General features: G+C 46.9%; 1 protein-coding gene, 1 long non-coding RNA gene and 1 pseudogene across 4 annotated transcripts in view; 2 read left to right on the top strand and 1 right to left on the bottom strand.

Annotated features, from left to right (window-relative positions):
• GAN (gigaxonin) overlaps positions 1-10,884 on the bottom strand; it is a 63,951-nt gene extending 53,067 nt beyond the window's left edge. The window contains exon 1 of one of the 2 annotated variants that reach the window (XM_053906695.1): positions 10,598-10,884. In XM_053906695.1, coding sequence (XP_053762670.1) covers positions 10,598-10,764 — 167 coding nt within the window. In that variant the 5' untranslated portion in view covers positions 10,765-10,884. The remainder of the gene's footprint in view (positions 1-10,597) is intronic. The other variant, XM_053906696.1, reaches the window with a different exon arrangement.
• Positions 4,741-6,213, top strand: LOC109245711 (40S ribosomal protein S21-like; annotated as a pseudogene).
• Positions 10,885-10,993: 109 nt separating the features above from the next.
• On the top strand, positions 10,994-26,290 carry LOC128778193 (uncharacterized). 2 transcript variants are annotated; one of them, XR_008423593.1, is made up of 3 exons: positions 10,994-11,531; positions 24,091-24,207; positions 24,483-26,290. It is a non-coding gene; the product is annotated as an uncharacterized LOC128778193 (long non-coding RNA). The 2 variants fall into 2 exon arrangements; XR_008423592.1 differs by having other exon boundaries at positions 24,091-24,881; positions 24,999-26,290.
• The last annotated feature ends 830 nt before the right edge of the window (positions 26,291-27,120 follow it).

Genomic DNA, 27,120 nt, shown 5'->3' with positions numbered 1-27,120 from the left:
AGAGGGAGACACAGAATCCGAAACAGGCTCCAGGCTCTGAACTGTCAGCACAGAGCCCGACGCGGGGCTCGAACTCATGGACCGCGAGATCATGACCTGAGCCGAAGTCGGCCGCTTAACCGACTGAGCCACCCAGGCGCCCCAAGGTGTCTCAGTTTTGACGCTGTCGATGGGGGATGCACTCAAATAGCAGCCAGCACGCAAGAAAGAAAACAAAGCCCCGGGAGGTGCAGGACTCTGTCCACTAGTGAAACGTGAGCTCCCTTGTCTATCGCCTGGCCCCAGAGTCCCCCCGGCACCTAGCTGTCACTGAGTCTCTTCTTGTGTGTTTGGGAACAAATGGCTAAGCCCATAATCAAGTCTCTAAACAGTTAACACTACTGATATAAGGTCGCTTTACTGCCAACTCTTGCTGGGATGAGTTAATAAACAGTACATTTCAATACTTTGAGACAAATGCTGACTTTTTGAAAATGGAATTTCTTTTCTTTTTTAGTTGAGTATAGTGGTCATTCAATGTGACATCAGTTTCAGGTGTCCAACACAGTGATTGAACAGATTTGTACACAACGCTATGCTCACCACAGGCGTGGCTCCCTTCTGTCCCCATACGTCGCGGTTACAGTATCACTGCCTATATTCCTATTGCTGTGCCTTTTATACCCGTGACTTCCTCGTTCCATAACTAGAGACCTGTATCCTCTTAACTCATTTTGCCCAACCTCCTATCCCCCTGCCCTTCCGGGAACCATCAGTATTTTTCTCTGTATTTATACGTATGCTATTTTGCTTTTTGGATTTTATTTTTTCTTTTGTTTTCAGATTTCACTTAGGAATGAAACCACATGGTATTTGCCTTTCTCAGTCTGACTTATTTCACTGGGCACAATACCTTCTAGGTCCATCCATGTTGTCTCAAACGGCAGGATCTCATCCTTTTTTATGGCTGCATAATGCTCTATTGTGTATGCACACCACATCTTCCTTATCTAGTCATCTGCTGATGGACACTTAGGTTGCCTCCATACCTTGGCTATTGTAAACAATGCTGCCATAGATGTAGGGGTGCATGTATCTTTCAAATTCGTGTTTTCGTTTTCTTTGGATAAACATTCGATAGTGTAATTATCGGCTCACATGGTCTTTGTATTTTTAATTTTTTTGAGGAAGCTCCATACCGTCTTCCACAGTGACCTACCAATTTACATTCCCAGCAACAGCGTACAAGGGCTCCTTCTCCACATCCTTGCCAACACTTGTTCTTTCTTGTCTCTTTGGTTTGACCCCTTCTAACAGGTATGAGGTGATAGCTCATTGTGGTTTTGATTTGCATTTCCCTTATTAGTGATGTTGAGCATCTTTTCATGTGTCTGTTGGCCATATATATGTCTTCTTTGGAAAAAAGGGCAGTGTTAAATATATTTAGCGTTTTATTTATTTATTTATTTTGAGAGGGAGCGTGCGCGAGACAGAAAACGAATCCCAGGCAGACTCTGCGATGTCAGCACAAAGCCCAATGTGGGGTTTGATCCCACGAACCATGAGATCATGACCTGAGCCAAAATCAAGAGTCGGACACTCAACTGACGAAGCCACCCAGGTGCTCCAGGACAGAGTTAATTCTTGAACTGTAGTTTACTACGGGTCAGCACAATCGTAGAAGCGTATGGGTTAAGGCAGTGATGACATTTCTAAATAATGTAACAACAGCTGTGACAGTGGTGCATATTTTCATAATTCACGTTCCTACCAACAGCAGAGACGACGGAAGAGAAAGGAAACAAAAAGCATCTACCTTGTTCCTGCCCCCTCCATCCCCCCACCTCCAGCTGCAGGAGGTGATAAAAACTAGAATTTTATTCCCTCCCTGCCAACCACAGGTATTTCCATTTTCACACAGGTAACAAAGTTGGGGGCTCTCTGTTCACACAAGGCAGTGCTACCAGTACTTAAAAGGGGCCAGGCAGGTAAACAAACAAGCAAACAAACAAACAAACAAACAGCCAATTAACCAACCAACCACACCCGAAGGGTCCCATATCTGAGTGGGTAGGGTCTAAAGTGCACACACTGACTGTGGTGTAGGAAGAAAACCAGGCGTTGGCGGGAAACTAACTCTTCCTTTCACTAAGGAAATGGAAGACTAGACAGAGGCGGAGCCTACTGGCCTCTGATTCCATCCCAGAGTAGAACTGGGCTATGGCAGGGGCGCCTGGGTGTCTCAGTCGGTTGAGCGTCCGACTTCGGCTCAGGTCATGATCTCACGGCTCGTGAGTTCGAGCCCCGCGTCGGGCTCTGTGCCGGCAGCTCAGAGCTGGAGCCTGCTCGGGATTCTGTGTCTCCCTCTCTCTCTGCTCCTCCCCTGCTCACGTTCTGTCTCTTTCCCTCTTTCTCTCAAAAATAAATAAACATTTAAAAAAAAAAAAAAAAGGAGAAGAAGCAGGCGATGGCAAGGAGAGAAGGGAAACCCAGGATCTAAGGACTCTCTCGGCTCTGCACAGGGCCACTTGCCTCAAACTTCTGGCTACGCCCAGTGAATGTGCTCCACCGTGTCAGAAGAGGCTCACACTCACCTCACCTTCCTAAAAGGGAGGTTTCCTCCAAGTCAAGGACTGACAGGTACAAGTTAAGTGACAAAAGTCTGAAGATATTTTGAGCTTAGTATTACTAAACAATTTACAATTATTCAGAGGCCCAGGCAATTGGTTACCGGTATGTTAATGTGCCTACAAAACCATGTCCCGTGATATTTCTATGGGCTAATATAAAAATCACAAGCATAGGGGCACCTGGGGGCTCAGTCGGTTAAGCGGCCGTCTTCGGCTCAGGTCGTCATCTCGCGGTCCGTGAGTTCGAGCCCCGCGTCAGGTTCTATGCTGATAGCTCGGAGCCTGGAGCCTGCTTCTGTTTCTGTGTCTCCCTCTCTTTCTGCCCCTCCCCCGTCCGCGCTCTGTCTCTCTCTGCCTTTCAAAAACGAATGTTAAAAAAATTAAAAAAAAAAATCACAAGCATAAAATGGTCTTTCAAATTGTTCCTAAAATACAGAAATACTCAATAGTTGAAAGAATCACAAAATACCTGTGAGCAAAGTATATATTTAAGGTTCTATATCCATTAGCGCATTAACTCTACAAAGGAAAACGAAGGGCATTTTTTTTTTTTCCCACATCCCATTACTCAACAGTCTATTTTTTAAAACCGGCCCTTCCTTCTTCCATTTCTGATATACGCTACCTCTCAAAGCTTTATTGCTTGAAGGCTGTTTCATCCAACAACATTACACCCAGATCTTATTTTCCCTAAGTGTTCTACTTTTCTAGTATCTCTGACTGAGGGAAAAATATTATAATTTATTCTCACAATGAAATCAGCAAACATGAGACCATCATTTTATAGCTAAGTCACTCTTTGGCAATAAACACCAAGAGAGGAGACTTCACTCTCTGCTCTTTTGAGCACGGGGGTCAAGAGCTCTGGCTGAGCATTGGAGGGCATTTAGATGGACACATGACCTTGACCCTCCAAAGAGCTACAGATGCCACGTTCACCTGAGCCTTTGATGTCCTTCCTTCTTTGGACTCACTGCGTCTTAGGCAACAGAGAACTCACAGGAGGATCTCGAACTGTAACCACAGTCTGCCACTTGTCACACCCCACACCTCCACATCTCCACCCTTAACCTAGAATTCCCACTTACAAATTATTCATTTATATTACAGCTTCAGTACACAAAATGATAGACCTGTCTCCTGCCGAAGCCTCATGCGGCTCCCTCAGGGACTAACCTACAGTACGCATAAGCCAAATGACTCCTTATTTGTCCTAATTATGTTTTCTTGATGGATTATAAATAGATTTTAAGCCTCACTTTGATATCATAAGACAAACTGATGAACAGTTTAAACTATGGATAGAGTGGCTTTGTAATCCGGACGCTTAGGCTGTATTATCGAAATCTACATCCTAAGAAACAGAGTTTATGGAAAAGCACTTTGCTTGACTCTCTAAGTATATAACAGAAAGTACGGTAAGAACACTGAAGAAGACTAATACAAACTCTAAGAGGTAGAAGTCAAAGGGCAAAGGTAAAAGAATGAGAACTTATTCATCAGTGTTCATTAGAGCTACGTTTTATTTCTATCACATGTACTGTTACTCAAGATAACAATCCTCAGGAAAGTTCCACAATAAGCCTAAACATTCAACACTTCACTTTATGTCAGACTCACTAGTCTAACAAGAATTGTACTGATTTGCTTCTTCATTCGAAACCTTCCAAAACCCTCTCCAGAATAAGAGCATTCGTGGCTACTAACAGTGGCGACCGCCATCTTGTATAAATAAATAAATACCTTTAAGCTGAGATAAGTAATCTGTGTTGAACTTAGAGCTCCAATTTCAAGGGCTTAGTCTCCTTAGAAGCCAGAGAAAAGGCTCCTTTGGTCTTCTGAAACAGAACATACTTTAATATCAGATCTGAAAAACCCACATAAGAAAAGGATTTAATCAAACACAGTTGCAAATACTAAAAAGGAGGAGGAGGAAGAGGAAGAAGAAGGAGGGGAAGAGGGAGGAAGAGGAGGAGAAGAAATCATTTTGCAGCACGTGACTGTAAGCCCTCTGGGGCAGATTTCATCTTCTTTGGGATGTGGCTGTTTGGGACACGCATAGCAGGTGGATGAAAACAAACAAGGTGTAGATCCATTAAAGATATTTAGGCCCAGCTCAGCTCCCATCGCCATGAAGGTGCAGCAAGGGGCAGGTGTCGTCATTGAGCTGAAGACTGCTCCAGAACCGGGAGCTTCTAGCTGAACCCTTAGGCACTAAGAAACTTAACAGACGACAGTCACCGAGGAGCAGCTGCAGGCAGGTGACTACAAACTCAAAGCACAAGTGAAAGAAAAGGGAAAAGGGACGTGGGCACGAACAGCATGCTCTGCACACAGTGGACAAAACGAACGGACGTTAGTGCCTCTCAAGTACAGGGTGGGTACCAGATGCCCAAAGACAGGATGGTGACAATCTCCATGCTGCCATGAAACTTGCACTTCCTACAGAGATCGTACTGGTCTCCTTAAGTAGTTCATCAGCATCATCTATGAGTCAAAGTTTGGATTTAAATGGCGAAACAGGCTCATCGATAATCAGGCCTTGGAACACGTCCAAAGGGAACAGCAGAAAATAAATGCTTGTTACAAAACAGCTCTACGGGGCTGGGTTTACACAGCAGAACACCCAACCAAATCCTGTATGACTGGGCAAAAGAAATGCTTTAATGTCAACACGCACAAAAAAAACTTTAAATGATACAATAAAGCTCTAAGAACAGAAGCAGACCCCCTCCCCACAACATATACACACAAAGCCAAAAACAAAAAAACAACAAACCAAAAAAAAACACTGTCCAAGATGACCTAGAATGGGGGCGCCTGGGGGGCTCGGCCGGTAAGAGTCTGACTCTCGATTTCGGCTCAGGTCACACCCATCATCTCAAGGTTCACGAGTCTGAGCCCTGCAAAGGGCTCTGTGCTGACAGTGCAGAACCTGCTTGAGATTCTCTCCTCTCCCCCTCTCTCTCTGCCCCTGCCCAGCTCACAGGCTCTCTCCTTTCTCTCTCTCAAAATAAACAAATAAACTTGGGGGGGGGGGGGGGGGAAGAAGATCTAGACTGGATTCTGGGCCCAGTGTCTCCACTCCACCCTCCAAAGACCAGCTTTCCCTGAAAACACAAGGGAGAAATACTGCTGTTCTCACTGTTGGCTGACTCATCGAGGGATCCACAAATCTTGAGACTCTTTCTTTCCTTTACTCTCCAGGATGAAAAGCTCAACAAAGTAAGGTTCCAACAGATCCCCAGGAAAAAAACCAAACCAAAACAAAATGAATTCTCAAAAGTGAATAGAGGCTTTTCTGCACCCACGCTCCCGGTGGTTCCTGGTGCTGGCAGCAGGCGCCCTGGACGTGCAGAACAAGGTGGGCGAGTTCGTGCACCTGTCCGTGCTGTGGAAGTGCTCTGCCAGCAACTGCATCATCGGGGCCAGGGACCACTCGTCCATCCAGGTGAATGTGGCCCAGGTGGACAAGGTGACAGGCAAGCTCAACGGCCAGTTTAAAACCTACGCTATCTGTGGGGCCATTCACGGGATGGGGGAGTCAGATGACTCCATCCTCTGACTGGCCAAAGCCAATGGCATCGTTTCAAAGAACTTCTGACTCCAAAGGATCACGGATGTGGAATATTTTTCATTAATAAATAGCACCTCCCCTGCCAAAAAAGTGAACAGAGGACAGGAACCTGCATGTGTCCCTGCAGAACCACCCAGCAGTTCATCTTCAAATCCTTTTCACGTACATCACTCCCAAAGCACCACAGCTCACAAGGGAAAAGAGTCTGAACTTCATATCAGATCGATGGGATTGTGCCAGAACCAGAAGAGCCTCAGACATGAAGCAAAGCAAACTTTGCAATATTCAAGAGAAAGGGAAATTTCCTATAAGCCTCAGGGAACCTTTCCCAGAAGGTCTCAGGGTTGCTGAGAAAGGAAAGATTCTGTGGGTCGTTATACCAACGAATTCAATGTTGCCGTCCTTAAAGGTCGTCAGCTACATTTAGGTTTAGTTTTCCAACAAACCAAAGGGAAGATGTCATTCAGGGATCAGAATGAGGAAGAGCTGGGAAGAGGGCATTCTGGGAAAGCAGCATTCCACTTACCGAGCGTAACGATGGACCATGGAAAGTCCTGCCTGCCTTCCAGTAGCATCTGTATCCTAACACCGCATGATACATACATGCCCTACCCAACTTTTTTTCAGGTTAGCATTAGGGTTCTATTGCTAAAGCTGAGTTTTATGTTTTTTTCCCTCTTATACTGAAAGTCCTTCTAGTGTATGATAGCTAAGACTATCAGAGGAAAAATAAATGCTAAGCCAAAGAAGGAGCACAGGAAAAGATTAAACCAGTTAGTTAGGTTAAAAGACTTTTCTATATTAAGTAGAAAGTATGCCAAATGAGCTGCTTTCATTCCTACTCTGACAAAATTGAACTGGTTCCCTCTGTTGGGAGTGCAGAAAATATATAACATTGTTTCCAAATCATACAACTTTATACTGCTTAAGACAGTTACTTAAACTAGGCTACCTAAGGACATTATATAAACAAAACTCACATTTTTATAGTTTCTCAGACTACTAAACTTTTCAACACCCCATCCACATGTTAATGACGTCACAGGCCTAAATGCTTAAGCTTCAACAAAAGGGAAAGGCAGAAACATCAAGTACCAGAACATGCAAACTTAGTTTGTTTCAACCTGATTCTTTCAAGTTCCTTCCAAACATGGGGCGCCTGGCTGCCTCAGTTGGCTAAGCCACTGACTTCGGCTTAGGTCATGATCTTGCAGTTCATGAGTTCAAGTCCAGCTCTGGGCTGACAGCTCAGGGCCTGGAGCCTGCTTCAGATTCATATTCTCTCTCTCTCTCTCTCTCTCTCAAAAATAAATACACATTAAAAAAACACTTAAAGTTCCTTCCAAACAAAACAGATACATGATAGCGGCATCAGGGTGGCTCAGCTGGTTAAGCAGAGGACTCTTGATTTCAGCTCAGGTCATGATCTCACAGTTCATGAGGTCTAGCCCCACGCAGGGCTCTGTGTTGTCAGCATGGAGCCTACTCGGGATTCTATCTCTGCCCCTCACCTACTCATTCTCTCTCACTCTCCCTCAAAATAAATACACTTAAAAAAAAAACAAACAGATATGTTATGAAAGCTGGATATCACTGATGTCAAAAATTATTAGTTCATTTGTAAGTAGTAATACAGATAAATCAAATTACTTGTAAGTAGTTTTGAGATTGATCATTTTTTAAATGTTTTTTATTTATTTTTGAGAGAGAGAGAGTGCACAAGCAGGGAAGGGGCAGAGAGAGAAGGTGACAGAGGATCCGGAGCAGGCTCCACGCTGGCAGCAACAAGCCCGATGTGGGGCTTGAACTCACGAACCCTGAAATCATGACCTGAGGCAAAGTCGGAAGCTCAACCCACTGAGCCACCCAGGCGCCCTGAGACTGATCATCTTAAAATACTCCCAAGAACACCACTTCAACAGCCAAATAAACTTAAAAGAGTCACTGACAAAAACATACGCTGACTGATTCGGGGTCATCTACAAAATGTCAAAAATATCTGTCCTATCCGTTGAACAAGACGGTTAAAAATGAAAATCAGAAGGAGATAGTGTGTAAAAGTACATTTAAATGATAACATATTGTGAGTTGATAAGCAGTACAGGTCGCATAAAGAAGAGTTAAATACGAGTAATGTTGTAACTTGGTATCATAAATGGGTGGGAGACAAGGTGTCATTAACCAGGAGTCTAATCTGACTTCACCCACTAAGAACGAGCAACTTCATCATAATACAAATCACTAAGGCCCACTGAACCCCATTTCCTTATTTGGAAAGTAGCAGAATTAGGGCAGCGAAGATCTGAAGTCCCTTTCACTTGGCCACTTTGATTAGCAAGATTTAACAAAGAAATCACTGCTTTTATTAATGAGCACCATTTCACATTACTAAATATTCTCATTATTTGCCACCACGTGACAAGTCAATCCCCCACGTCTTCTAATGCAGCAGACACAGCAGCGATCTACCTTTGCAGATCCGCGTGCAGACCTGGAAAGTTCAAACACTATTACATACTCCTGCACAGGTCAAAGATTAAAGGAGACCAAGACACATTTTATCCCTCATTTATCAGACTAGTGAGCTGAAGCCGAGATTAAGTCACCTGCCAACAGCTCCCAGCTATGAGAGTAGCCGGATTGGGAAAGCAGGCACAGGGCTCTTCCCAGTTACGGATAACTGGGCATCTGAAATGAAATATAACCGAGCCAGTCGTGTAATGGCCCACCTGCTGGGGAAGACAGGCAGGTAATCACTCATTCAACACATGTGCGAAACCACGAGGCACGGTTCTCTCTGGCTGCCAGGGACACAGAAACGGACAAAGGAAAACTCCCTGGCCTCATGGAGCTTACGGCGTGGTTGGGGAAGGCGGGCAAAGTGAGTATATTAACAGTGGTAAGTGGTGTGGACAAAGCTCAGGCACTGAAAGGGATACACAGCATGTGTCTGGCAATTTGCAATTTTCTTAAAAGCCTGCTGGACGCCTCTTAGAGAACGACAACAATAATGCATCTAAAGTAACCGTCCTTAGCATTTCCCCACACAGGGAATCCTTGGGGTACAGGGAACACTCTGACCTCCTGATTCCAGCTTGATACGGATTGCTCAAACCTCTCAGCTGCCAGCTAGGCGCTGTCCATCCCACTGACAATCCAAATTCCATACTAACAAAGACTCCCCCCACCCCCATCCCACCTTTACATCCACAAAGAGTGCAGGGAGATTTACAAAACACGGCCAGAAGTTAAGGGAGCGCTTGGACGGCTTCTGAATTAGCACAGGTATCTCCTAATGCAAAGGTTAAAATGGAGTTTGGGGGCTGAGTTCTGCTGGGACAAAGCAGTAAGAATACCTTACACTTCATTTTGCTTTTTCTGACCTGTCAATTCTAGTGACATTCTCTACTATGAGTCTATATTTAACCAGCTTACTGGACAGTTTCTTCAGCTTTCAGCGTTTTCCCCCCCTCCCTTTTATTAAAAGAGCAACCCAGTTTGCAAGAAAGTTGCTCTACGAAACGACAGTCCCCTGCAAGATCCGGTATACCTGGTTAAGCACTATCTTAATCAACCTTTAATTAATTAACCTGGTTAGTTGAGCTGGCATATCAGGTTAAGCTTTGTTTCAATGAAGTTTTAGAATGTCCTCTGAGTCTCTCAAGATCTCACGATCCTCCGTTGTGACCGCATCCTGAGAATTACAGGAAGAGCTCTAAAATTAGCTGCAGCTTATTTTAACGTGTGTCCATAACGCACAGCCCTCCTTTTACATGCAGCGCCCACTGGGAGTGTAAGAAGGCACGTCTGACAAGAACTTCGGCCTTGGGGGGTCGATCGCTGATCCTAGGGACACGATCCCGCGGGGCTTCCCCTCCGCCCACAGCCGGCGAGGAAGTGTTTGTTTGGCTTCTCCTCGGGAGAGACGCGCCCGGCTCGCTTCGCCGCGCCGGCCCGGCCCACTGCGCGATCCGGAGGCGAGCGGCGGGCAAACTTCAGCCGGGCTCCGCCGGCCGGGCCCCGGCGAGGCCCCGCCCTGCTCGCGGGTGCGGGTGCGGGTCCCGGGCCGGGCCAGGACGGCGTCCGGGGGCGTCGGCGGCCCGGAGGCCCGGGCGAGCGCGGGGCAACGGAGCAGGGAGGGCGGGAGGGCAGCGGCCCGGCTCCGCGGGGGTCGCCAGGGAGCACTGCCCCGGCTCGAGGGCGGCCGAAGCTAAGGGACCGTCCCGGGGGGCCCGGCAGGGTGTCCGCCGGCAGGGACAGCGCGCCGGGCGGTGGCCGGCCTGGGGGTGGGGGGGACCTGGGCGGCTGGCGGGTGGTGGCGACCAGGGGCTCCGGGGACACGCCCGGCCCGGCTCGCCCCCGGGCTCCGGGCAGCGCGGCCCCGCCCGGCCCGCCGCGGCCCGGTCCTCACCTGATGTACGGGCTGGCCGCCGCCAGGATGTTCTTCTGCACCGGGATCTCCTCCCCGTCGAGGACCAGGTGCGCGTCGCAGAAGCGAGACTCCTCGCGGAAAGAGCTGAGCGCTCGCAGCAGACGCGCCGCATGCTGAGGATCGGACACGGCGCTGCCCTCTGCCATCGCGGCGCCCGCTCGTCAGCCGTCCGGTCCAGCTGCCCCAGCCGCCCCGCGGGACCCCTCGAGCTGCCCGCGTCCGGCGCGCGCCCTGTCTGCACAGTCCGCGCGCGCGCGCGCCCGTCCGGCCCGGCTCTCAGCGCTCGGAGAAGAAGCGGGAGCCCCCGGAACGCGCCTGCGCCATCCGCGGCGCTAGGGGCTGGCGCCTTTAAGGAGCCGCGGCGTTGCGTCATTTCTCCGCGACGCCCCCGCGCCCTCGGTCCCTCCCTCTCGCCAGTAGTCGCCGGAGGCAGCCAATCAGAAGCCTCGTTCCGCCGCTGGCCCAGCTGGTAGCGGTCCCCGCGCAGCCAGGGGCTGTCGTTCGCCGGGAGCTGTAGTTGCTGCGGTGGAGGGTGTGCGGGCAGGCTGGCACTCTGTGGTTAAGCCCCGGGCCTCTAGCGCCGCGAGTCTGAATCCGAGCCTCGGCTTTCCACTCAGTAGCTGTGTGGCCATGGGTAAGGCGTCCATCCTCACTTTCTCCATCTGCAAAAGGCAGGTGATGGCTTCTCAGTGGTGTCGTGGACTCTTGTGAGCTCTCGCGTGGAAAAAAGGGCGCAGTAGGTGTAGCTTTTGTTATTCCCGAAAGAAAGGGCGCTTCCTAGGTAAGAGCGCAGACCCGAGAAAGCAGACCCTCAAAAAGAGCATTTGGTTGCAGGCTAGGGAAGGAGATGAAGCAGACGAAGCTGGAGAAGCACGCAAGAAACCTTATATTTTGCAGGGCCTCCCTGTCTACGGTAAGGAGCATGGTCTTGATTCTGTAGGGGTTAGGAACTATGAAAGCGTTTGAAACAGGGTGTTTTACAAAGATGACCCAGCTGCTGCGTGGAGAATGAGGAGGGTGGTGCTAAAGGCAGAAAGATGCTTAAATAATTGCAGTACTTGAAGGAAGGGTCTGGGGACCTAAATCGAAGGATCTTGGTGTATGTAAGTGGATATTAATGGATGCTTTTAAAGGAACAGGCAGAACTGTGAGGGAGAGGGAGTCCTGGACAACGTTCTGGGTTGAGTAACTGCGTGGATGTTGGTACCCATCAGACAGACAGGAGACGGTGAAGGGGTGGAGGGCATAGAGATCAGATGTCCACATAGGACTAGGTTCCCAACCCCGTGAAGATCAAGGATGTGACAGGAAGCAACTTTGAGTCAGCTCCGTCCCCAGGGCAAGCCCATATGGTCTGAGGCCCCCCCCCCCCCGAGGTTAAGGGCACATGGGAATGTGGAACGTAGCCACCGTTTTGTACAAACACTATGTTGTTTGTACAACCTAATTGTACAAACATTAGGTCATTTGTACAACCCTCAATAAGCTTCTAAAGAATTAAGCAATTTTTCTGAAGGATTATTAATTAGGACCAAGCACCTGAAGAATGAACAGCATTTCAGATAAGGCAGGATGGGGTTTTCACTGGATCCGTTCAGTCTTTTCTTTCAACCAGCTCAGAGGGTCCAATGCAGCCATGGGTCTTTACCCTGAACTAGCGAAGGCTTTGGAGTCGCTGGCAGAAGAGTAATTGGGGAAAAGGAAGTTATTAGTGGAAGGTCTAGACTTTTCCAGTTCCTTCTTCAAACTCAGCTTAGTATTTATGGGTGAAATAAAAATGTCTAGGGCTGGCTTCAAACCCAAATGAAGGGATGGAGGGAAGCGGGTGAGGGTACAGATGAATCGAGTGTCTATGAGTTACTAATTGTTAAAGCAGGTTGTGGGTACGTGGAGTTTCGTTGTACTAGTCTCCGTATTTCTGTGTATGTTGTAAAATGTCACAATAAAAATAAAAAAACAAGATAAGCAGCTCAGACTTCTCCATGATACCTGCCCCATATCCCTGGGAGCGGTCGACACTCCTTTCCCCCAGTTGTTGTTGTGCTTTGAAACTGCTCTGGCAGGTAACTTATTATAAATGGGTTTCTTTATCCATGTCACCTGCCAGCTTATATGTTTCAGTGGCTCGATTTCCAGGTGCTAAGCACAGTGCTTGGCCCTAGCAGTACTCAGTGTCATTCACTGAGCACTACTAGGAGGGATGCATGGAGGGAGTAACAAAATTGTGAATAACGAACACTTAATAAATGTTTTCTGAATTTTATCTTTTCTGTTTTTAGTTTGTCTTTGTCTTCATTCTCAACTGGGTTGCTGTTGGGATCAAAAATGATGTATGTGACAGAGAGAGTTCTCTACAATGTAGATATTTGATAAATACTTATTGCTTGGAATGCTGGTTTACTCTCCCAACTATCAGGAGGTTCCAAAACAAAGAGTTCAAATAACAGAATCACCCTCAGGTAACCAGTTTCCCCAGAATGGGGGTGTTGCGTTAGTTGAAATAACTGGAAGTGAGTGGGGATTAGTCAGGTAGGCTCTTCCTGGTAGAGGTGAACATTCTCTGGCATTTTGACAGAAGGAAGGAAGGAAGGGGTGGAGGGGTAAAACACCTGGGCAGAGGGTTGTAGACAGACCCGCATCAACCAGGGAAAAGTTGCTGGCTTGAGACGGTCAGATCAGCAAAAGACCTCATAGATGCTTTCAAAAGCACCCCCGCTGTTGGCAATATTTACCACCATCCCACCCACCCGAATAACTCATCTTTCAAAACCAAGCACAAACATGACCTTCAAGGAACCTCCAAACAGCCTCACAGGGCAGAGTCCCCGTGCTGTGCCATGTTCCTGCTTTCTGGGCTGCGCTTTCTCCCCTTACCACACTGTAATTAACCGGTTTCTTTGTTGGTTTGCGAGCTCCTCCAAGGTCGGAGCTGTGTTGAATTCACTCGTGTTCCAAGGGACTTGCACAGTGCCTGGTACTTCATAGATGCCCCTCGAGCGCTTTTGCATAATTAGTTAGAGGTAGCAAGTTGGGTCAATGAGCACAGTAGGCAGGATGGAACACAGCAGGATGGCAGGGAGCTGAACACCCTGTCTAGAGCAAGAGGCTGCCCCTCAGCCCTAGCTGACTGCCCCATGGGATAAGGACCCCGTGGTGCCAAATGCAGGGGTTTTTCAAGAGATCTGAAATTCACATGTCAAATGTCCCAGTTTTTCAACATCAGCCACCACTTCCATTTGGGAGAAAAAGATAAAGCGTGTGTCTACACACACCTTCTGGCTTTCATTCATTTCCTGAAGTAATCGGAAAACCATCTTGGTTTACCAAGAGGGGAGTTAACAATCAAAAGAATGCTAGGTTTTCAATCAAGTGTTGAGTTCAGCTCAGGTGCCACGAGAAACCCCTGCCTTGTGTAGGAAAGCAAGAGCACCCACACGTGGGAGGAAGGCTTGTGGGGCACAGCCTGCAGGAGCCACTCCCGGTTAGACCTTGGACTGTTGTGTAGCCTTTCTTGTTATTGCTCAAACTGTGCCGCCCGTGATACTGTTTACGGCCATCAGAATGGTGTCTTTGGTGTGACTGTTTCCCTGCATTCCATAGATTTCCGACCTCAGCTGTTGTGAAACGAGTCATTTGAGATCCGGTACGGTCCCAGCCATGTCAGTCTCTGGGACTAAGTGGCCCCTCCTGCTTTAGTGGCTAAACAACCCCCAGAGAAAGAATTTTCTCTTCCCTCTCCTCCTGTCGGGAGACTAAAAAGGGTGTTCACAAGATATCAGCAGAAGTCATTCATTCAACAAATATCTATTAAGTAACTGCCATGTGATACATTGCAGATACAATGATGACGAAAACAGACATGGTTGCCTCAGTGGATCACTGCAGAGACTTTTTACTGTCTTCGTGATTTTCACAAAGCACATGTATCATTTCTACAATCAGAAAAAAACATTTTCTTTCCATTTGCAAAAAGCCGGGCGGGAGGAGGGGAACTCTAGCTTTATTTTGCTTTGAACAACGAGCCCTTGAAGAAGAGAAGAATCACCTTGGAGTTTGAGGTTTTGGTTTTTAGTAAGTGTTGGAAAGAGGAGGGAGAGTCCAGTAAAAAAAAAAAATAATGCAAAGAAAACAACAATAGTTAGGCTCTTGAGAAAACACTGGCTCTCAGATTCAATTTATTGGAGAGGACACCAAAGCAAGATGAGCCAAGGACTCAGCCAAGGTCATACATGCGACCTAGTCAGAGAAGAACGCAGGCCTCGAGCTCCTGCCTTCCAGCCCTGTAAGCTTTTCCATTACACCAAGTTGACTCTTCGTAAACATGAATTTGGTTGAGACAGTCCCTTCTGATTCATTTGAAGGCGGTCTTCACATATTTTATGGGTAAGTCTGTCATTTGTCCAAATCTATTTATAGCTCCTTTCTTTCGGAAAATCTAAGCTCTTCCAAATTGCTGAGTCAGAGAACATCTCAGTATTTATAACTCTAGAGAGTCAATTCCACATATTTATACAATATTCAGAGAGGTGTCTCAGAAACCAGTGAACTAATTACGTTGTAATGAAGACAGTTGAGTGTTTCTGACCAAACCTATGCTATACTCCTCAGCACCCAGTGCAGTGCCTGATACACAGTAGGGGCTCAGTAAATATTTGCTGAAGGAATAAATGTTAGTAACTAGGGAGAACTGAGATTTTTCTGTCCATAAGGGATTACTTGGGATGTTTTCGAAGATTGCCCCACCGAACACCAAGCAACAGCCTGCTAACATCTCCAAGTGAGTATCTAGTAGGCATCCACAACTATGAATTTAACTCTTGGTTTTACCGCTTCAACCTGCTCATTCCCAAAATCAGTGGCAGCATCCTTCGTTTAAGGACAGAGGGCAGAAACTTAGGGACATCCTTGACCTCTGTCTCTCACACCCTTCATCCAATTCCCCAGCAAAGCCTGCAGCTCTTTGTGCAGACTTTGTCCTGAATGCAGCCTTAGCCTCACAACCCCTGCCAGTACTGCTCTGGGAGAGCCACTGATCAACTCCCCCTGGACTCCTGCGGCGGCCTCCCAGTGCTCCCCTTACTTTTCTCTTGCCTCCTTATGAGTCCTTTCTCCCCATAAGCTAATCAGATCAAGTTGCTTCCGAGTGCAAAACTTTCCAATGGCTTCCCCGTGGCTTACAAAAGCCCTATGTGAGCTCTTCCTTCCTCTGTGACCTCATTTCCTATGACTTTCCTCTTCCTCAGTGTGCACTAACCAAACCAGCCTTTTTTTTTTCCCTGATTTTATTTTGAGAGAGCGTGAGAGTGAGTGAGCAGGGGAGGAGAAGAGAGAGAGAGGGAGAGAGAGAATCCCAAGCAGGCTCCATGCTGTCAGCACAGAGCCAACGAGGGGCTGGATCCCACAAACTTCAAGATCATGACATGAGCTGAGATCAAGAGTCAGCCGCTTAACCAACTGAGCCACCCACGTGCCCCTCAAACCGGCCTTCTCGCTCTTGCCTGACTAAGCTTCCCATACGCCCACCTCCGGGCCTTTGCACTGGCTGCTTTCTGAGCCTGGAAGTCTCCTCACATTCTCATAACTTGCTCTTTCATTCTACTTAGATCAGAGCTTAAATGTCAACTCCTCAGAAAGGCCTCTACCTAGCTAACTTCATTTTTCCTTGCTGCATAAAACTGTGTATGTTTATTTGCATATTGTGTATCTCCTCTGACTATAATACAAGCTTCATGAGGCCTGGTAGGAACTTCCTGTTTTATTTATCACTGTATCCTCAGCCTCTAAAACAATGCGTGGAAAATAATATATGTAATAAGTATATACTTCTTGAAAGAAAGAAACGGAAGGAAGGTGGGGGAGGAGGAGAGGAAAGCTGGATCTTTTCAACCCTTGCTGCCTAACCTGACATTGCCAAGGTGGAGGAAGGTGAATTATTAAGAGTGACTCAAAGGACATGAAAGGAAAGTTACAAATCTTGGGACATCACAGTATAACAGCTCTGGGCACAGGCCAGCCCAATAGCTACTTTCCAACCAAGTTCCATGCAAGAACCTTTACCGTCCCCCTTCCAGGCACACCCTGTTGGCACACTGTGCCCTTTAAATTTACTTTGGTCACTGTATGTTGTTGATCTACCCGAAAGCATACAAAAAGTACTCCGTCTCTGTTCTTCTCCTCGGATTCTGGTCACTACACTGCTGGATGTACCCCGAGCTGGTTTATCCTGCACACTTTGTATCTCAGGAGTAATTTGCTCCTCAGACCTGTTCAAATGTCTGAAGTCGTCTCAGTTCCTTAAATTCACTGGATTTCCTGCCTGCCTGCCTGGAGTCTCTTTCTCTTGCCCTTGGAGACCCCAAGGAAGTGACTTCAGTCTGTCAACTGGGGATAACCAGAGTCACTTCACAGAGTGGTCGTGAGGAGTAAACATGAGAAGACTGCAGTGAGGCACTGACCACTGACCACGGGGCGTGGCACGTGGTAGGCGCTCAGTACATGCTGAGCCTCATGTCTCTAGTCGCTGTCGCCACCTGCTTTTCAGTGGCATCCTTGCCCACCTCAGGGATGATCAGCTTTGAGCCGACTTGCACATCAGAATCTAGGCTCTTCCCCTCTGCAGTCAGGGCCCCAGCCACCGTGTCCACACGGGTCTGGGTTGATGGTCTCTCCCTGACGTCAGTGCTCACCTCGACGTGGCCCTGGTCTGTCTTCTGACCCCCTCGGACACTTCCTTTTCCTGCTCCGGCTCTTGAACCGACCCCCTCCCCCCATTTCCAGTCCTTGTATTTCATGCTTCATGTCTTTAGTTGTATTGTTTTAACATTTAAATTCACTCTTACGTTTTTCAAAATATGGCAGACCTCTTCTTCAGCACTTTTCTAACACTTTAATATATTATCTTTCAACACCTCTTTATTGAGGTATAACATAAAGTGCACTGATCTCGAGGGTACGGCTCAGTGAAGCGTTGCGTATGAGTACTCCTGTGCAATCGCCACCCGGATGAAGAGAAAGAACTCCGGTGACCCAGACGCGTCTCCCCAGGGAAAGCACGGTCTCCTGTCTATCCCTATTGATTGGCTTTTCTGGTTCTTGAACCTTAGTGTCTGGCTTTTTTCACCCAGTACAACATCTTTGAAATTCTTTCGTTTTGTTGCCTATAGCAAGGTGGGTTTTTGTTTTATTTTGTTTTGTTTTGTTTATAACTGTGACTATACCACCATGTGAATATGCCACAATATACTTCTCCATTTTCCCGTTGATGGCTGTTTGCATTGTTTCCAGTTTGGGGCTATTACCATAGAGCTGTTATGGACGTTCCTAAACAGGTCTCGGGGTGGGCTGTGGACACTTGCCTCTCGTGTGGACATGCGCAGGAGTTGAATTGCTGAGTCATAGAGCCAGCTCATGTTCAGCTTCAGTAAATACTGGCAGACGGTTTTCCAAAGTGGTCGCACCAGATGATACTCGCACCAGGCGTGCGTGAGCGTTCCAGCTGTTCTACATCCTTCTGTAATTGGTGGTGTTGGTCGTGTAATTACACCCATTCCGGTGGGTGTGTGGTGGTATGTGTAGGTTACGTATGCATGTTAATATATGCATATATGTATGTGTGTATTTATTTATTATGCATGTGTGTAAACACACTAAGTGCTTATTCAAGTGGTGCCTCATTTTTAAAAATTCACTTCTCAAAGTGATTTTTAGGAGTTCTTTATCATATATATATGGAAATGCACATTTCTTATCCTTATCTGCCTTTCACTCTCTGTCATCTATGATGAACAGATCTTCTTAATTTAAATGAAGTGGAGTTTATTATTACCTCCTTTTATGGCTAGTGCTTTTCTTTCATGGTCTGTTGGACACTCTTTGCGACCACCGTGATACTTTCCTGTGCTTTCTTCTGGAAGCTTTTCTTGTTTTGTTTTGTTTTTAATTTTTTAATGTTTATTTTTTGAGAGAAAGACAGCACATGAGTGGGGGAGGTGCAGAGAGAGAGGGAAACACAGAATCCGAAGCAGGCTCCAGGTTTGAGCTGTCAGCACAGAACCCAACACGGGGCTTAAACTCATGAACCACGAGATCAGGACCTGAGCTGAAGTCAGACCAGCTGACTGACTCAACCAGCTGAGCCACCTAGGTGCCCCTTCTGGAAACTTTTCTGTTTCCCTTTCACATTTAGGTCTGTGATCCACCTTGGCTACATGCATTTCCTTAAATCCAGCTCACAATTCAGTTCTTCAGAGACTCATTTATTCATTCATGCTTTTTTAATAAAATAATTTTTTAAAGTTTATTTATTTATCTTGGGAGAGAGACAGCAGGGGAGGCTCAGAGAGACAGAAAGAGAGAGCATCCCAAGCAGGCTCCATGCTGCCAGCGCAGAGCCCGGTGTGGGGCTCGAACTTACAAACCATGAGATCATGATCTGAACTGAAACCAAGAGTCAGACGCTCAACCAGATGAGCCTCCCAGGACCCCCATTCATGCTCTTGATCACTCATTCATTTAACAGATTCTTTTAGTACCTACATTTGCCGGGCACTTGCGGGAGAAGGAAAGCAGTCAGGGTCAACATTTAAGGAACTGAGTGGCCAGGAGAGGAGAGGGGAAACTCGCACACATATAATAGCTAGAAAGTTAGTAATTCAGTTGGAAAATGTGATACAGCCTGACTATTCAAACAGACCAGCCAGAGTCATGTCTCTCTGAGCCTAGCACATAGGCGCATTCCCTACCTGCCAGCGACCCTGTCTTCCTCATCCTTCATCGGCCCCGTATCTCCTCCAGGTAAAAGGCCAAGTCCCCATGCCTGGCATCTGAGGTGTCACACTGTCTGCCCCTGCTTCCCCACCTTCATCTTCTGGATCCCCACCACCCTCATCCCGACCCCCCCTGCACGCACCCACCTGGATTCCTGGACAGAACAAGCTGTTCGTCCTGCCAGCTCTTTGCCTCTGCTTCTCCCTCCTGCCTGGGCGCCTTCTCACATGACTCTGGTGCCCGAAAAACTGCTCGCCGTTTTAGCATCACCTCTGTGAAGCCTCTCTGGGCTTCCCTTCTCTCTCATTGTTGTGCCTTGAAATCTCATTCTGGAGCCAGACCTCTGGGTTCAAACCCTGCTTCTTACCACTTTCCAGCCCCGTGACCCTGGGCATGTTACTTAACCTGCCTACGCCTCACGTTCCCCACCGGGAACAACTGTGGTTCCTGCCTCATAGAGTTTTGTGCAGAAGAAATGGGATTATCCAGCTACAGTTGTTTAACACAGTATCTGGCACATAGTAAGTGCTCAGTAAATGTTCACTTAAAACAGTCACACCCATCACAGTAATGACCTTTATCTGTTAGCATGCTAGTCTTTTCACTAGACCTAAGGTTTCTGGAAATCAGAGATCACTTCCTTAATTTTGCCACAATTGCCCCTTCTATTTGTGCCCATTTGTGGAGGTCTTAGTACAGTTCCCTGTGCAGGGAGCTTTTTGTCTGTCACCCCAATGAACCTTTACAACAACCTACAAGGTAAGTATTAGGATCCCATGCTGCGGTTTAAAAAACCAAGGCTCGGGGCGCCTGGGTGGCTCAGTCGGTTGAGCGCCGACTTCGGCTCAGGTCACGATCTCGCGGTCTGTGAGTTCGAGCCCCGCATTGGGCCCCTGTGCTGACAGCTCAGAGCCCGGAGCCTGTTTCAGATTCTGTCTCCCTCTCTCTGACCCTCCCCCATTCATGCTCTGTCTCTCTCTGTCTCAAAAATAAATAAACGTTAAAAAAATAATAATAAAAATAAAAATAAAATAAAAATAAAAAACCAAGGCTCAGAGAGGTAGAAACCCTGTCCCACATCCCCCAGCTGATTCACGGAAGAGCCAGGGTTCTGACTCCCTGTGTGAGCCCTCATCAGGCACCCCTGCCTCTCACTGCATGGCCGCTACTGACACAGTCAGTTCAGTGAACATCTGGTGAATAGAATTCACTCTAATAAACCCAGAACCTACCCACGTCTGTCAAAAGGGATGTGGGTTTACGTGTGCTACCCGAGTTCTGAACGTGGGCCTCACAGGCCAAGCAATCAGAGGCTCAGACCCTTGTGGCGAAACAGATAGCATCTAGAGCAGGCGACTTGGCTCTCAACCTTTCCCTCTTGGGAAACAGGCATGTTTCATCACTGATAATTTGTACTTTGTGACTGCAAGTTGTGCTAACTTGACACAATGCTGCCTTTCCAGAGGAACAGGTTGTCACTTTTCATGAAATTTGTCCTATTTAATGACACTTTTTGTTTGGTGTCTAATTACCTACCATGTCTTCTCTTGCTCTATTATAGTCCCAAGCTTTTAAAAATGTTGTGCCAAGAGTCTCGGAAAGATCCTTTTCGAGCGGATTCTGGAAGCTTGGCCTCTCCAGCTCAGTTGTAATTGTCTCGAGAGCAGGGAGCACGTCCTATCTGTCTCTATCTCCCATAGCACCTGGCTTGGTGCATGCCGGGCATTCAATAAGTATTTGCCAGATTCATGATCTGTGTACTTATTTCACGCTGGATACCGGACAAGGTCTCGGGAGGCAGCAAGAAGGAATCAGGTTCAGCTCTTGTCCTCCCCCAGTCCCACGCAGGAGGTAAATCTCAAAAATAAACAGCAAGCATCCGACGTGCAAAGTGGTGTTTGTGGTGCGGAATGTAGCAGAACTACCCTGGGGTAAACACCCTTCCCAGAGCATCACTTGTACGCAAAGATTGCTGGGAAATTCTTTGATATTAAAAAAAGCAGGGGCATAATACAAAGTACACTGTAACACATGTAAGCATGTTAAGGTAAATCATAGATTTCAAGGTGCTCTGTCCTCCCCTCTTCCTTCCGGGGGGTATCTCCCCTCCCCTCTCGCCTTCAGGAGTATTTTGCTAGGTGATCATGGTGAACATTGCCATTGCATCAATAAGGTTTCCAATCAGGCTCTGCTCCATCACTTTCTAGACTTTGAGCAAGTAACCTGAGCTCTCTGAACCTCAGTTTATTCATGATTTTCTAAAGTGAGGCTTAGTGTTTTATATAAAGCTTTTGTTACATACACAGTAGCTTTTGTGAAGGTTGTGAGGAAGTGAATACTTATTGGATGGATGGATGGATGGATGGACAGATAAACAGAGTAGGGAGCAAGCCAGTCTGTTGCCACATAACAAAAAAAGGCACATATTTTCTTTATCGTTAATACTACGCGATTCGACAGCATTTTGTACCCTTGAAGAACCTTCATATTCACACAAAATCAGAGAAAGTAGAGCGGTCCCAAGTCTACCAAGGAGAACTACTGAGGCCTCAAGAAACACCCAGAGTCTTACAAAAAATGAGACTGGTCAACTTGAGATCTGAACCAGTGCCTGGTTCAACACCTTTAACATAGTACCTTGGGGACCTGTTACGGGTTAGGAGTGGGGGGAAGGGGTCATGCCTCTCACCCCTGATCTGTGTACAGCCTGTTCACTTGAGCTGTGTGTTGTGAGTCCCAGGATCGCAGAGCCCTCCCAGCTGGGGCAGTGCAGGAGTTCTCCACTTTCCCTCCTAAGAAGCTGATAGAAGCAATCGACTCTACTCTCCTTAAGAACATACAGACACACAGACGTTCACGTGCCGTTTCAGGAAGCTCATGGGCACCCCGAAGCCCCTCCACCATGCCCCCCGCCCCCCAATCAGTGCTCAAGACCTTTCTACAGCCAACCTCTTGAGGCCAGCCAACCTCAGAAGTCGCAAACTCATTACCTCCAGGCCAGCTGGTAGAAACAGTATAACTCAATACAACAAACCTTGGTGACTTCAGCCAGGGTCAACTTACCCTTCCATCTCTACACCATCTGAATTCTCAAAAGTTTATCTTCCAGTAAAATCCAAAGCCAAACCATTCACTGTCCTCCCAGACTTTCGCAAGTGTTGGCAGAGATAAGAATTGAGGTTATGTGTGTTTTAGAGATCAAAATTGCCAGTGTGTTAATGCAATGGGGTGGGGACCGTGAACAGGATAATACCTAGGTTGACTGGAATCGGTTGGCCTCACCACAGGCAATGCCTTCATTGTTATGAAAGCCATGATCAACCCTAAAAGATAAAGAAGCAGACTCACAGCTGAGAGAAACTCGGTCAGGCCATCCAGGTCGTATGTTCACTCAACACTCAGGTACTGAACACCTGCGTGTGCCCAGTACCGTTCTAGACCCCTAGGAGATGTGTGAGGCTACAACAGAAAAGTCCATGGGGCGCCTGGCTGGCTCAGTTGGCTAAGCATCTGACTCTCGATTTTGGCTCTGGTCATGATCTCAAGGTTCGTGAATTCGATCCCCACATTGGGCTCTGCTTGGGATTCTCTCTGTCTCTCCCTCGCTCTCTGCCCCTCCCCAGCTCATGCTCATGCTCACACACACACTCTCTCTAAATAAATAAATAAACTTAACAAGAAAAACAAGGGCCGCCTGGGTGGCTCAGTTGGTTAAACATCCGACTTCAGCTCAGGTCGTGATCTCGCAGTTCGTGAGCTCAAGCCCCGCATTGGTCTCTTTGCTGACAGCTCAGAGCCCGGAGCCTGCTTCAGATTCTGTGTCTCCCTCTCTCTCTGCCCCTACCCCACTTGTGCTCTGTCTTTCTCTCTCTCAAAAATAAGTAAACATTACAAAAATATAAACAAACAAAAACCCCAAAAAGTCCTTGCCCTGAAGTAATCCTTGAGCTTACATTCCAGTGAGGAGGATGGACAAATACCAATAACCCTAGTAAACACATATATTTTACAGTATGCTAGAAGGCCAAACGTGCTTCGGGGAAAACTACATTAAACCACGTGATAAAGGGATGACGAGTGTGTGTGATGGAGGAGTTAACTGGCAGTTAACTTGGGGCCAGGAAAGCCACACCGAAGGTGAGATGTGAGTACGACCTGAAGGCAAGGAGGCCAGATGTGCTGCTGTGGTCATTCCTGAAAGGACCCAGCCGAGGTGATGCCGATGGCACCACTGAGCGTCTGATGTTCACGTGGCCGGGATTTACCGAGTGTATTATGAGCCAGGCGCTTGGGGTGGGCTGGATAATGGTCCCCAAAGATATCCAGGTCCTAATGCCTGGAACCTGTGAATGTCACCTAGATGGCAAAGGGACTTTGCAGATGTCATGAAGTTAAGGATTTTAGATAGCAAGGGTATCCTGAGTTATCTGGTGCAGTGTCATCTTATGGGTCCTTATAAGAGGGAGGTACAGGGAGACTTTGACTACAGAAGGAGGAAAGCAGTGGGATGCTAAACCAGGAGGACAAAAGTGTGAGTCCCCGCGCCAGGGGATGAGGAAGCTGAAAGAGGCAAGGAAACAGACTCTCCCCTGCAGCTTCCAGAGGGGAGCCGTCCTTCTGCATGTTGATTTTATTCCTGTAAGACTCATTTTGGACTTCTGACCTCCAGAACTGTAGGAATAAGTCTGCGTTGTTTTACACACCAGGTCTGTGGTGATATGTTCCAGCAGCTGTAGAAAACAGTGCTATTTCCGACAAGGATATGGTGATGAACCAAACCGACGAAAATGCCTGCCATGCGGACCACTGCCATTCTGTGCCAGGTGCTGTCCTGTGCCCTTGATGCGTAGTATCCCTTTCGTTGTCGCATAGATCCTAGGAGACGGTTGCTATTCGAACCCAAACCAAGTAACTCGGAGACCCTTTCTCTAAGCATCATAACCGTGTCCTGCCCATGACCAATTAGGCTGTCAGTGTGTGGCAGCTATTGGGGGTGTGCCAGTGATCTGCTCATGTCATTTCTGATGCCATTGGCCAGCCGGGTGGATTGGATGACTCTGGGTGCCTGGGAGGCTGACCCCTTCTGTTCTCACCACAGCAGGAGAAGGTCTTGCCCAGAGAGAGGAGGAACATCCTTCATTCAAGGGTTTATGAGTAGCATCCTCTGCCTGAATGGCCTGCATCAGCTCAGCTAATTCAGATTGTGGTGACTAAGTGGCAGGCACTTCTTCTGAGGACTTTAAGAACCGGGATTTATTTCATCCTCATGGTACCCTTATGAGGTACATATGTTCTGTTCTTCTCCTCATGTCACAGATGAGGAAACAGAGGCACAGAGAAGTTAAATAACTTATCAAAGGTCCCGAGACTTATCAGGAGCCAAGATTCAACCTCTCGACTGTTTTAAGGCTCATTAATACAACGGCTACAGTTTATTGAGCAGCTACTATGTGTCTGGCACTCTTCGTGTACGTGTCACAACAACCCTTCGAATGAGGTACAAGTACTATCTCTATTTTATGGATGGTGAAACAGAGAGGATCAAAACCCAGGCAGTGAGCCTGGAGCCCCTGTGCTCATCATTGTCCTATTACTTGTATCTTCTTCGTCCCAGGCACTGTACTAAGCCCCGAAGGTGGAGAAGTGAGTAAGATTCAGGCAATAAAAGTAGTGGTCAAGAAGTCGGACTTCGGAGTCTCTGGAACCATCTGTGTGATCTTAGGCAAGTCACTTAACTGTTCTGAGACTCAGTTTTCTCATCCATAAAATGGGAATGGTACCAGGATCTACCTCCGGGGCATTATGAGGGTTATATGAGACCCAGCACACGCAGTGCTCAGGCTCAGTGCTTGGCACAGCATGAGTTGTCAGTACATGTCAGCTGTTGTTATACAGTTGTTGCTGTAATAAGAAAGCTCAGTTCCTGCCCTTGCCTGAGAAGACCCATGAGTGATGTAGCCATCACTGTTCCTCCCATGTTCATTCCAACGGTAATTTAACAAACTTTGAACTAGGCTAAGTCTCTTTGCTCAACCCAATGGCGGACTGAAGACAAAATGAGGGAACTCATGCTTCTCACTAGCTTCAAAGCCGCCCACCATCTCTTTTTCCTCCTGGGATGGGCTAGGACCTCTAGGAAGACCAGTCACCCTCCGCCCTCCTGGAACACAGTGGATGTACTTAAAGAAAGAAAATACTGGAAAATCCCACCAGAGCATATGACTGTGAATTGAACACACATATGCTAGACTTACCTGGAAGATTGCCAAGACCCAGTGATGAAGACGGAGGGAGGATATTAAGCCTCCAACACAGAGGAGCCATGGGAACCACCACTGACTGAGCCCTTCCATCTTGGCTTCCCTGTTTCTGAACCCAGGCCTCGCTGGGGTCACCGGAGAGCTGCCCTACAGCTCCTTCTTGCTGGCTGAAGGAAACATCTTCTACGGAATGATGGAAGAAAAGGAGACACATTTTTATTTCCTGCCTGCCAGATTTATCAACCCTAAAAAGTGACTTTGATGCTGGCACAACCGGATATCCATACACATCACACTGTCTGCGAAAATTAACTCAAAATGGATCATAGACCTAAATGTAAGTGCTAAAGCCATCAAATTCATAAAAGCAAACAGTAACATATCCTTGGGACCATGGGTTAAGTAATGATTTCTTGGATATGACATCAAAAGCAGAAGAAACAGAAGAAAAATTACATAAAGTAGACTTCATCAAAATCTTAAAACTTTTGTACTTCAAATGGCATCATCAAGAAAATAAAGATCACCCACAAAATGCGAGAAAACATTGTAAATCACATACTTGATAAGGGATTTACATCTATAATATATAAAGAACCCTCACAACTCAACAATAAAAAGACAAATACCCCAGTCTAAAAACGGGAAAAGATTTGAGTAGGTAGTTCACCAAAGAAGATATACAGATGGCCAATAAGCACATGGAAGGATGTCTAACATCATTAGTTATTAGGGAAATGCAAATCAAAATCACAAGACACCACATCATTGTATCCAGGATGTCTAACAGAAAAACATCAGACCATAACAAATTAGGAAGGATGTGGATATACTGAAATGCTCATATATTTCTGGTGGAAACTAAAACGGTGCAGTCACTTTGAAAAGCAGCTTGGCAGTTTCTCTAAATGTCAAATATACAGTTATCATATGACACGGCAGTTTTGCTCCTAGGAATATACATAAGAGGAATGAAAACATAGGTCCACATAGAAACGGGTCCATGAATGTTCATTCACAGCAGCATTATTCAAGACAACCAAATAGACTAAACAACCCAGATGTCTATCACCTGATGCATGGATAGACAAAATGTGGTCTATTCATAGAAGGGAACATTATTCAGCCACAAAAGAAATGAAGTGTTGATTCATGCAACAATACAAACAAACGTGAAAACATTATGCTGAGTGAAAGAAGTCTGTCACAGAACCTCGTACACTGTGTGATGCAATTTATATGAAATGTCTGGAACAGGGAGATCCATGGAAATAGAAAGTAGACTTGTGGTTGCCTAGAATTTGGGGTAGGGGTGTGGAAGGAGGAGTGATAGCTAATGGGGACAGGGTTCCTTTCATGGGGCAATGAAAATGTTCTAAAATTGGTGGTGATTGTTACACAGCACTGAATATACTAAAAACCATTGAGTTGTATACTTTCAATGAGTGAATTTTATGGTATATGGATTAGATCTCA

Source organism: Panthera pardus, unplaced genomic scaffold (genome assembly GCF_024362965.1).
Source record: "Panthera pardus isolate Hobbes unplaced genomic scaffold, ASM2436296v1 HiC_scaffold_19, whole genome shotgun sequence".
Lineage (NCBI taxonomy): Eukaryota > Metazoa > Chordata > Mammalia > Carnivora > Felidae > Panthera > Panthera pardus.
This window is presented reverse-complemented; position numbering and strand designations above follow the sequence as displayed.